The following is a 12,538-nucleotide window of genomic DNA, read 5'->3' on the forward strand; positions in this document are numbered from 1 at the left end:
AATTCATCAGAAGCATACTCACCTTGAGTAATTTCTGCAACATTTAATTTACCTTTTATGCCCTCTTCAGATAAGGTAGGTGCATCAGCCTTCTCCTCATTCGTAAGTGATGGAAGTGACATCTCAAACATATCGTTCTTCTCATTTTAGGGACTGTTCTAAACTTCCTGCAAAACATCAGTGATAGGAGGCACAAGCATAGCTTGTTGCTCCGTTGGGTTCTCCAAAATTTTGCGCTCAACATTGCAAGCAAGCATGAACAATTGGCCTATATGATTATATGTCACATTAACAAGCCCAACTTGAATATTGGAATTAAGCCCTCTGAAAAATCTAGTTATTGTGTTCTCATTAGATTCTTGTAAATCACTATAAGTGATACAAATTTTAAAATCATGAAAGTACTCCCTAACAGTTTTGTCACCTTGTTTTAGATGTTCAAATTTCTCAAGGAGAGCATGTCTATAGTATGAAAACACAAATCTTTTTCTCATCAGTATTTTGCATTCATCCCAAGTTTCAAGCTTATTTCCCACAGTATGCCACCAAAAAGATGCAGAACCGGTACACTTATTACTAGCAGCCTTAATCATTTGAGCATTACAAAAATCATACTCATCAAATTGTTTTTCTACTGGTAGCTTCCAATTAACATAAGCGGCGGAATCATACTTACCATCAAAACCAGGCAATTTAGATTTTACCCTTGCAAGATCATTATCATGTACCTCATATGTGATGCGTGAAGAAGTCGCTATATCTCGTTGATGGTGAAGATGTTGACGTTGAGCATGACCATCTCGTTTCCCCGTGCGCAATCCTACCATGGTTAGTAGCAAACAAGAAACATACACAAAAATATGCGCGTTCCTATTAACTACTAGGTAGTGGCAGCTTAAAAATCACACACACTCAAGCTTTTAACCAAGCTCTTACAAGATCTTACCAATGCAAGCGGAATGGTGATGTACACCGACTTAACCAAGCACCCAAATGGAGGTTGGATGTATCGATGCCTTGGCAAACACTTGCTGTATGGCTGCAATCAGATCTGTGGAGCTCTGGGTAGACTTAAATATGTAGCAAAGGGATAGCAAATGCTCAAATCAGATAATGCAAAGTTGAATAATGGTTTAAAGTCAAGTACCGTGCTGGTCCTAGGCTAGAACGTGCTAGAGACGCGAGCCTAGACACAAACGATACCACAAGATAGCACTAGGAACAACTCATGCACAACTCTGATATATGAAGTTCAACTCAAACATAACAGTATTTTCTCTTTTCTTTCTTTCTTCTTTCTTTCTTTTTTCCTTTCCTTTTCTTTTCTTTTTTTTTTGGTGCGGCTTTTCTTTTCTCTTTTTTTTTCACCTTTCTGCCTTTTTTTTCTTTCTTTATTTTTGATTTTATTTTACAAAAACAGATTCAAGGACCTTAATGTAAGATTACAGGGACTCAAACGTAAATACAAAAATTACAGGGACTCAAATGTAAAAGTTCAAACCCAAAATTAGAACTGTACAAAAATGGAATCCTCTCGTCCTGTAGGTTCCGTTTTTGGAAATGGATTTTCAATCCGATACTCGAAAAATTTTCACCAAGCAGTATGCAAGATCACGGTATAGATTGAAACCGTGACCGAGAGGAGACACTCGGACTCGGCCTGGTCGCGGACCCGGGGTGGTGGTGGGTGAGGAAAGGAAGGATGCGGCACTACCTAGGAGTCCGGATATGGTGAGAGAAAAAAGGAAACTGATTTCAATCAATCTGATCTACTATTTCTTTCCAGATTAAACTCTCATACTTCCAAAAACAGATTTGGAAATTCTTCTTCCTCCTCTCTACACCGGCAACAAGCACAGGCCGATCTATTCACGGGCAAACCAGAAACTAAAGCAAATCCTAAATGCAACTCCAAAACTGACCGATAAAAAATTTTGAAAACTACAAAAATAGAACCGTGGCAGCAAGTCGATTCCGTTTTTGTAGGTCCCGACGACAACAGAGACACGGAGGCGACGACGACTGTGGTACAAAACGTGACCAGAACTCGAAACTCTAAACGAACTAAACGCTAACACCAGCAACTCGACTCGACGATGTAACACAAAACTTAACAAAGCAAAAACTGATAAAAACAATGCAATGGCACAATATGGCTAGGTACAGGACAATTTTTTTTATGGCAATTTTCTGGTTATGGGTAGATAAAACTCACCGAGCAACGAAAGCTCTGATACCACCTGATGGACCCTGAGTTCCTCTCGACACTCAAGGCTGTTGTTGGCCCGATCTTTCGGTGAGTTGTGATAACTACGATTTGGGAGAAACGTTGACGATCCGACTACAACCGTACGAGACGTTGTGTTCCGCCTTAGCGATCGATACACCTCTCCGTGGGTTGTTGATCTTGCCGGTGCAAATCAACCTTCCTGCAAGCAAATCGAAGAAACAAGCAAGAACAAGATAAAAGCAATCTGAATTGCAAATAGGAGTTAAATACGAATGATAAGTTGGGGTTCCAAAGAACAAGCAGACGGACAGTCTAGCCGACACGCGCGCTGCAAGCAAGTAGCAATGGCTAAACTTTAATCTATCAAAACCCGAGAAACCCTGAAGGGGTAACTAGCTATATATAGGGGTGGGAGGACGACCTAGGGGTGCCTAGGGTCGTGCTCCACCAGCTTGGGGCGCACCCCACATGGGCCCCACCTGGGCCGGGGTCCCAAATGAAGTTACAAGCCCACAGGCCCATTACAGACAATGCAGCCCATTGTTTCTTCAATTTGCGGCTCACTGAGATGGAATATCACAATGAGGCTAGATCTGTTGGAAAGATGACTCCGGGAGCTTTCCATCAAGTACTCACGGGCCGAAAACGGAGCTCAAATGGAGATTTGACGGCCGTTTGAAGTCAGCAGTGTAGCAGGTGGCTGAATCGGATTCCAGCACTTGGAGGACTTGATCTTGATATTTTCTTGTTCATCTATGATGTGAGCAATGGTTGCATCCGTAGTAGCCATGGTCACATCAGCTACGGACGATGCAATTGATCATGTTTGGCTACTCACGTTGCTGCGCGGGAGCAGTATCGCAGAGAAAAACAAAAAACGGATTTGCTATGGTCTTGCTCGAGCTCGAAGGAGGGAGGCAATCGAAGCGTACGTTGTTGGCCTGCAATCCGGTAAATCGGTAAGCTACTCGATTGGTGTTGGCCAGACTCCAGAGAAGTTATACAAGAACACCGACGAAAACTGGCCGCAGCCAAGGCTTGCCCGCGTTCAAAACGAAATCTCAGTTAGGACTCCTGACAAATACGGATTAAAAAGTAGATAAAATATTTTTTTAAAAAAAACACACATTTAAACAAGAACGAAATTGCAAAACAAAAAATTACAAAACATAAGAAATGATTGTTTGAGTAAACCACATTAAAAACGCAAGAATCGAATAACAGATAGACTACATAAGAGCTCATGCTATTTATTTTCCCACAATCCTTATAGGATTGTTCATCCCATAAAAATGTTATGAAGGATTTATAGAATTCAATTTTAATACTTAGTTTCGAAGGTTTTTATAGGATTTTTTCTATAGAACTGAAATCATCAAAATTTACTATGCTTCTTACAAATCAAAGAGAAGCACAAATTGGTGACAGGTGTAAACTAATCTTCAGTTGACCAATTGATCTGAACTCTTCAAGCTTCAGGTAGCCTGCAAGTTTCTCCAGCTAAGGTTGCGCCTTCGTTTGGTGCGAAATTAAGATGCCGTGTCACAACACGCACGGCGCACGGCGTTGCAATCCTGCATCTCTCCTTTTCGACCGTGGCTGCTCGTGAATTCGCGACACGAGATCCCGCGGACTGGACGAGTACCATGGATGGCGCTGCTTCTTTTCACTAAACCAACTTGCCTGGCAAATATAGCACGTAGCAGCTGACTAGTGGGGCCACTAGGCTAGCCACTATCCATGCTCCATGACAGTCAGCATCAGCACCATGACCACTGGCGACAAAATATGATTTTTTATTAGCGCCACCATCACCAGATCCAACACCGTTGAGCCCGCACATAACCCCTTGCAAAATCAACCACGGCTTCCAAAATTTCGGTGCCATGTTTGACAGCTCAGTTCTTTGGCAATGCTCAGTGAAAATGCACGATTGGATGCAATTACATCAGATGGTGTGCATTCCTGTAATATCTATTGATGTACCTTGCCTGCGATACAATAGGTACAGGGTTAAATCCAAGACAAAATATACCTGGTACTATGGTAGTATGTTCCAAGAAGTATCCGAGGAGCGATATCACATACCTTTACGTTGCTTACATCAGGAGTATCTAGAGTTTTTACAGGATAAAATTTGTAAAATTGGATATTTTCAAATGCCTCTTTGATCTTAGGATCCATATCATCAATAGCTTTCTTTCTAGCTTCCTTAGCCTGCAAAAGATTTGAAAACAATGAGTGCACTTGAATGCATTAAAACATCTGGACATCTGGTAAAAGTAATTAACATTTCAGTTGACTGACCTGTTTCAGCTCTCTTTTTCTCTCTCTAACCTTCTCCTTTAGGAATTCCTGCCAAAGAAATGTGCCACTAGTTAGGAAGGACAACTCAGTGAGCTGATTATCATATCTTAAGCCGACTATTCTTCTGACAGCTTAAGCAATACTAATAATAACAGGCACCTTCATTTTTTCTCTCTCATCCTCCGGTAGCCCCTCCTCTTTAACTTTCTCATCAGCAAAGTCCTGCATTTCAACAGAATGACTCCAGACACAGGTTACTTCCAAAGGTAGAACCAGAGCAAAACTACCAAATTAGTACAAACCTCATAATCATCCATCTCCCAGTTAAACTCACAAAATATCTGCAACAAACAGTACAAAGTAAATACAAAATTATTCGACAACATACTGAAACGTGGAAGCAAATATAAAAAAGATCAAAAATAGAGGTATTTAACTAAGTTTTTTTTTAATAATTTCAGTGTTGACATTAACTAAGCATGGGCAGTGGTATAGTCATTTTACCTTATCGTTTCAGAGCAATCAAAAATTTGCATCAATAGCAGGAAAAACATCACAATTAAAATTTCCACCAATGGATAGAAGTGACCAGCCTGATAAGCATGAAAACAGAACCTGGACGCCTAGGCAATTACACAGACAACTAAACAACCCCATTAAGCTAACAAACAGCAGCAATTAGATTTTGCGTGAAATAACCAGTATGCAACAGCAATTAAGAGGAAATTAATAAGCATGCAGCAGAAGTTAGAAAATAATCAGCCCGCAGTAGCAATTATGGAAGAAAATAATTGATGCAGCAGCAATGAGAGGAAAAGGCAATCCCTCGCTCTCCAGGCTGCTGATGGAGCAGCTAAAAAGAAGTGATGGTAAGAAGGTACGAAAAATTCAGTGATGACAATTAGGTTGGCAGCAGCAGTTTCAACAGCAAACTCCACCCCATTTCGATCTGCCTCCCATGCCCCCCGTCCCACCCCACCCCCAAACCAATCTCTTTAGGCAAGGCAATGGCAGTAGCAACCTCTCTAGAGTCTAGACCACCTCGACAATTTGAGCAATGCATTGATAAGTGATAACCATGTTGATAAGCCTAAAAAAGGGCAGAGCTGATGTGTTTCAGGCTCAATACATGGACCAATTTAGGAGGGCAATCAGATTAATAGGAATAAAAATCTCTCCTGATCCAACTGATCATGATGAAGGTAACTACATTGTAGGAATGCTAGTATGAGGATAACAGCAGTAAAAGTCAAAAGATAGTGCTTCGTCAAAGTTGGCAGGGGGCACCAGCAGCATGCGGTTTGGTTTTGACCTCAAAAGCTAGTGCAAATGAAGCATCACCAACATAAGCCTAGAGGTGCGTAGAAATAAGACAGAAAAGGTCAACTCGAGCTGCATATACGATAAAATTTATCTTCTCACACAAGCTACAGCTTGAGTTGACATTTTCTGTCTTGTTTCACGGCAGCTTATATCAATGAAAATGAAGAGAAGCTACAGCTGCATTTTGGTCAGAGGTTCCTTAAATGTTGTCTTAATGAACAAACATCCCAATTATAGGCTATAGTAAAAAAATATATTACTTTGCAGATTACACATAATGTGATGATTACAGAAAATGTCATTTTGTTACAGTATGTGTTGATCACAGGACTCAATAACATTAACAAACAGCTGTGTTAAAAGATTGTTTAGGCAAAACTGGAAATGAAAAACATACTAAAAGAAGCTTACCGGTGGTTCAAAAGGATATAGGATATTGATAACTGTATCATCTTCATTTTCAGGAGGATTTAGTGGCATATAATCTGCAATATCATTGAACAAGGTTCATTGGCAGATCACATTACTTACAAGTCTCAACAATTTTCTTAAAACATTTCACATCATATGTATGTAATAATATAAATCAAACGATGTAATAAAACAGTTGATCATGAGGAATTATAGACAACTTAAGACCTCAGGTTGTGCTACGGAAGGACTTGAGTAACCTCTTTTGTTGTTTCGCATGATTGTTGACCTTGCCATGCTCCGACATTTTATAACAAGATTTATGTGGTATGTCTATGGTTGCACCACAGTTACTAATATTAAAGGCACAAACGCCACTGGAGATCAGTTCATTACGCAATGTGTTACATAACTGGGAAGAAGTACCTCGGACACTCCGACCCACAGTCAACACAGGATATGTAAATGGTATCAAATAGGCAGTGGTCCAAGATGCAGTTTTAACCAATAGTTATTAACCATATATACATGCCATTTGTGGTTTTGCAAATAAATACTAGCCATCCAAGTATCCAACACATGAAAATCAGCCAGCTAAAAGCCCATCAAAGTCAAAAGGCTACTACACTCTGGCCGAATGTAAATTTGTCTGCCAATTCACCCATTGCAATGAAATTAACATTTTTTTTGTTTTTGAACTGAAACAGCATGGGAATGACTAGCGAAAAGCTTCTTATCCCATGACTGACGCATTTGCAACAGTTTAACTGAGACACCACAGGGTTTTGCAGGATATAATGAAAAAATTCAAATAGGAAAGACTCTACAAGCATTCAAAGAATCCTACGAAAACAGGTATTTTTTAATACACACAAAACACTTAAATAATAATCCCAAGTCAGCTTACATGGCATGCAGTAGTCAAACAGCTTGACTCGTTCGGTTTTGAGATGCCTCAGTGCAGACCTGCAACATGTACAGACGAGGATACACTGGAATGTCAGAAGAAAAATCTAGGGAAATATGTGAACAGTGGATTTATGTTGCATGCTTCTGGATGACAACATCCTAACAAACAAAAGAAGGATAGAAACAGAAACATATGCCCCCGAGCATGATTTGCTAGTGAGAACAAAGAACAGCATGAGTAATACTAACCTCCGCTGAGTGCAGCCAAGAGTAAATATTTTTGTTTTCAAACTGTCAATCCTACTGAGCCTGTAGAACCAAAAAACAATAAGCATGAGCAAAATGCAAAACTACAAATGATGATTGGTAAAAGAAGGTTACCCACTAATGATGGGAACAAGGTAATTATATAGGTTCCCAAAAGAATGTTAAGAAATACTATGAGAGTACCGGTCCTCTAGCGGAAAATAAGGCACCCAGGCCATCTTCATTGCTTTCATTGGCAATATCTCTTCATTTTCCCTTTGGACAGAATTTATACCAATTTTATCTGAAGGAGGAAAAGGACAGTCAACCTGCAACACAGAAAAGAGTAAAACAGGTGCTAAATGAGATTCAACATGCAGCAAGTAAATAGTTATATACTTAAGTTAGTGAGGTTTAAAAAAGTCAACTGCCAATGGCACTGTAACCTGTTTAAGGAGCAAACAAAACAATATTGGAGTAAAACAATACAGTAAGGACCTGGAAGTTGGTCCTCTAGGGTTTTATGAAACAAAGAGATCCCACACCAAATAAGTTTTTAGCAGTATACCAGAAAAACCAAGAAAAAGAAAAGCTTTGGGTACTGGCATTATTCAAAAATAACAAATGTAGGGAGTACAAACATAGTCATCAAGTATGTTGCAAATGGTATGAGATGTTGAGATGCCATAAGCATGAGATAAATGTTCAATTTAAGTGTATATGTCAATGTGGACCATTTTCTTAGATGTACTTTTCCAGTAATGTAGGTCAAGAGAATGGAAGTGAACTTACAGCAACTACAATAGGAATAAGTACTATCTTCGATTCGCCATTCACACCCAATAGTTGAGCTGCATGCCAATGGAAATGAGCCAGTCAGATAAACTGTCAATAATTATTTAACAATCCGGTACATCCCAAGTATAAATTAAAAGGATATAGAAAGACAAGAAAACTTTTTTTTCCACACACACATGGTGAAACAAATGACCTTTGGTACTAATCAACTTGAAAAAAGGCCGACTCGCATTGGTATGTGTATCACGAATTGGAGAGTTAATTTTTAGAACAAGTGCGAGAGTAAGACTACTTACGTTCAGTGCTTCCAAACAAGTAAACTGTTTTCTCATAAAGCTCTCCCCCTTCTTCTAGGGCTTTCTGATCACCAACATTAAATCATATGTCATGCTGAAAGCAAGTGTAATACTAATATCCAAAAAAGAGTAGTATTGGAAGACTATCTGCACATCATACCTCCAAATTTTCAAAGTTCCAGTTGAACTCCTTTATCTTATCAATATTTTCCCACTGCAGATGACAGGCCAAGAAATAAATAGCAGTTAGCAGTAAGGCCAAATGCCTATAACATACAGCTTTATGTATGCTAAAATTTGCATCATTGACAGACTCAACAGTAAATTGAAAAAAAATTGAAATAGGTTGAGCCCATGGAATGCACACAAACCTCAGTCCCAACAGGAAAGGCTGACAACCAAAGATCTTCCTGAACAAGGCCATATATCATTATGCATAGGCATCAAAATAAATATAGCAGATAAAAATAATGGATATAAGGACGGTAATGAAAATAAAAAGTCATGATGTGGCACTAAAAATGGTCATCACACGTAGAACAACTAGAAATGAATGATTGCCATAGAGAATTTCAGATGGTTTTATTTTGTTGCTGCAAATTTTCTAACTTGTGCTCGCTGAACAATTGCGTGTTCTACTTGTATTTTCTTCCCCCCCCCCCCCCCACACACGCACACACAAAAAAAAAATGTAGCATCCTTGTTTAGTGTATGCATAGAACTATATGTACCCTTTTTGCCTGTTTGCAAAGACAAATTCATTGTCCAACAAGTTCCTTTTATAACACATCACACACATTTCCAAATAATTGATTACTCTAGGATTGCTTCCATTAATGGAAAAATTTGTTGCAGGCCATCCTGGTTCTATGGGATTTGTTGTAGGACACCACAAAAACGTGTTTTCACCACAGATCATGCCAGTTTGAAGTTAACTTGCCAAAACATACTATGGTCATTATTTTAACACATCTGGCTCAATTGGAGAGATTAAATTTTATAAATGGCGCTTTTACCCTCGTGCCATCCATTGACAAACATCTAAAAATGATCAAGTAGTCAAAACAAGAGGCATTATGCGGAAAAATAAAGTACTAGATCAGATGAATTTAGTGTCAGTATAATCTTTTGTGATCTGATTGTGATTGTTAAACAGGTTGAACAAGTGCACAAACATCCTTTCTAAAAATTCTCTCTCCAGTTGATCCGGATATGTTAGAATAATGACCAGAGCGCGTCTGGGCAAACGACCACAAAACCAAAGTATCGTATGGCTAAGCCACATTTTTATGGTATCATACGGTAAATGCCACAAAACTAGGATGTCCTGCAACAAATTTTGCAATTTCATTATTTCAATGACATCTCAAAGTTCACTGTGACATATTGTTCAGACAATCATCCCATATAGCAAAGCACTTGAGAATAAAACCATTGCTAGCACTGATCTAGAACAACAGGAAATCCCACACAAACGTGGCTAGATTTTGTTTCTCATCACCAACAATGCAGTAATTCTACGGCACAGCACTAAACACGAAAATCCTTCCTAATGAAATGGGGAACCAGTATAGTCCAGCTAAATCCAGTCACATGTTAACCATGAAATTTCGGTATTTGAGCGGCACACGCAGCGAAAGGCAAACCACCACCATTTGGACTAACCCGACCACGCCAAAGCGAATCCAGGCCAATCACAGCTCCCCCCCCCCCCACCCCCCCAAACGGCGATACGGAAAGCACGCATCGGAGCAGGGTAATCGGGAAGCCTTCCTCACCAGATTCCGCTTATCGGGGAAGTACTCCGCCTCCGTCTCCGGCTTGGGCGACGCCTTGACACGCTTCCCCCTCCCCCGCGTGGCCGCATCCTCCTCCTCCGCCGCCGCCGCCGCACGCTTCCTGCCTCTGGGACGCGGCATCGCTCTCGATTAGGGCTTCGACCCAGGCGGCGAGGCTGTGAGTGGAGTGACGCTGTGTGTCACACCGGCTGGTGTGCCATCGGCGGCTGACAAGGTGGATACCGGAGAAGTGCTGAAGAAGAAGAAGAAGAAACAGCAAAGGCAGATTCTCATTAGACGCCTTCGCTGAGGGGATACGTATTTATGTATATGTGAAACCTGTGTCTGACTTGTGGACCAGGAAAGGGGTTTAAATTATGAAGGGGTCGAACAACTATGTCTGCCGATTGTCAAATAAGAAAAAAAAGGAGCAACCACCCCCAAATCCTCACGCGTTCACACTGTGCCCGGCGGCTCGCAGCGGAATTTCTCGTCGTCGGCAAGCGGGGTATAACATATGGTATCAGAGCAAGGCAATCCGTGTGCGCGCTTCCTCACACTTTCTTAATCCGACGGTAAAATTCCCATAGCTCAGTTGGTGATACCCGCAAGGGTTCGTCGCCGTAAATCTGTTCGAGGGTTCGTTGGATTCGGAGGAGGAACACCACGGCACCCGCTAAGCAAGGAGTCCAGGTGAGGTAGGTAGTGGCGGCGATGAGTGAGATGGAAGAGAGATTGCTAGCAGCGGTGGAAAAACTGGCAGAAAAGGTGGAGCGCATGGGGTTGATCTAGGAGAAACTGGAGGCAATGGATAAGAAGCTCGAGAAGCAGGGGGAGAGACTGGATCAGGTGCAAACCAAGGTGGATTTGTCCATGGAATCCTTGGGGCAAGTACATCAGGAGCAAATTCAAGTCTCGCAGGCGGTGCGGCGGGGAGCACCGTCTCCGATCGCGACCCCAACCCGGACGCTGGAAGGGACCTCGTCGGTGACTCGAGAACGGCCTCAGGTAACAATTCCAAATCCAGTTCCGTCACCACCACCCAGGGTTGAGACTGAAGAAATAAATGCACGAAACATTGGGGAAGGGAACAGGGGAGGTAACCAGGAGCATCAGTTTAGGAGAAACATGCCTAAGATGGACTTTCCGAAGTTCGATGGAACTGACGCTGGGGTATGGGTAGACAATTGTGAAACATATTTTGCTATGTATCAGATTCCAGCTGGGTTTAAGGTTTCAGCCGCATCACTGAATCTTGTGGGAAAGGCAGCTCACTGGTATAAAGCTTGGAGGCAGAGAGTGGGTTTGCACGGATGGGAGCTCTTTAGGGATGCTGTGGTCCGGGAGTTTGATTTTGGAACTCATCACATTAAAGCTAATGCCATGTTCGAGTTAAAGCAGACGGGTACAGTGGATGAGTACAAAAGTCAATTTGATGATCTGTTGTACAATGTTAAACTGTATGACAGGACTGAGCTTGGGGAGGTTTGGGAGGTAGGACATTTTGTTGCTGGGTTGAAGGATGTTCTAAAGACCCATGTGCTATCCATGTTACCTGAGACTGTTAGTCAGGCCTATCATTAGGCCAAGGCAAATGAAAGTGTGATGGGGGAGGTTGCAGAAGGAAAGAAGAAGTGGGGCTTCAGGACTGGTAGAAGTAAGGGAGGTGAGAAACCAAAATTCTCTACTGGGGAGTTGTGGAAGGCTCAGCAACTGAAGGAGTACCGCAGGATTCATGGACTTTGTTTCAAGTGTGGAGAAAAGTACAGCCCTAATCATCAGTGTGCCCAACTTCCAGCTGCCCAGGTTAATGTGGTGGAAACTATTGATCATAAGGCTCTTTTGTCAGATGAAATGCTTGAGGCTGTAATGGATGTGGAGGATATAGGACAAGATCCTGATATGTTTCTGTCTCTTAATGCCCTAGCTGGATGGGGTAATACTGGCACAATTCACTTAAGAGCCTTGGTTCAAAATCAAGTGTTGCCGATCTTAGTAGACTCGGGCAGCTCGCATAGTTTCCTCAACTCACACTTGGTGGAGAAATTACAATTACTAGTTCATAATGTTCCCACAATGACAGTTAAAATTGCTAATGGTCAGCAAATGTCTTGTCAACAAATAGTTCACAACTTTGAATGGTGGATTCAGGGGAAAACATTTTCTCATGATATGAGAGTGTTGGATCTGGGGGGCTATGATGCGATTTTGGGCATTGACTGGTTGGTGAAATTTAGTCC

General features: G+C 41.4%; 1 protein-coding gene across 1 annotated transcript; it reads right to left on the reverse strand.

Annotated features, from left to right (window-relative positions):
• Positions 1-3,455: 3,455 nt before the first annotated feature.
• Positions 3,456-10,593, reverse strand: LOC9268989 (protein HEAT INTOLERANT 4). Its single transcript, XM_015772215.3, has 14 exons — positions 10,299-10,593; positions 8,892-8,930; positions 8,681-8,734; positions 8,521-8,584; positions 8,219-8,277; positions 7,631-7,755; positions 7,430-7,489; positions 7,179-7,237; positions 6,272-6,345; positions 4,840-4,878; positions 4,697-4,759; positions 4,538-4,585; positions 4,319-4,447; positions 3,456-4,221 (listed from the first exon to the last, which is right to left on the reverse strand). Exons 1-14 carry the CDS (start codon positions 10,437-10,439, stop codon positions 4,174-4,176), a joined length of 1,002 nt encoding a protein of 333 aa, XP_015627701.1. The 5' UTR covers positions 10,440-10,593; the 3' UTR covers positions 3,456-4,173.
• Positions 10,594-12,538: the final 1,945 nt, after the last annotated feature.

The sequence above is a fragment of the Oryza sativa genome, chromosome 2 (genome assembly GCF_034140825.1).
Source record: "Oryza sativa Japonica Group chromosome 2, ASM3414082v1".
NCBI classification, from domain to species: Eukaryota; Viridiplantae; Streptophyta; class Magnoliopsida; order Poales; family Poaceae; genus Oryza; species Oryza sativa.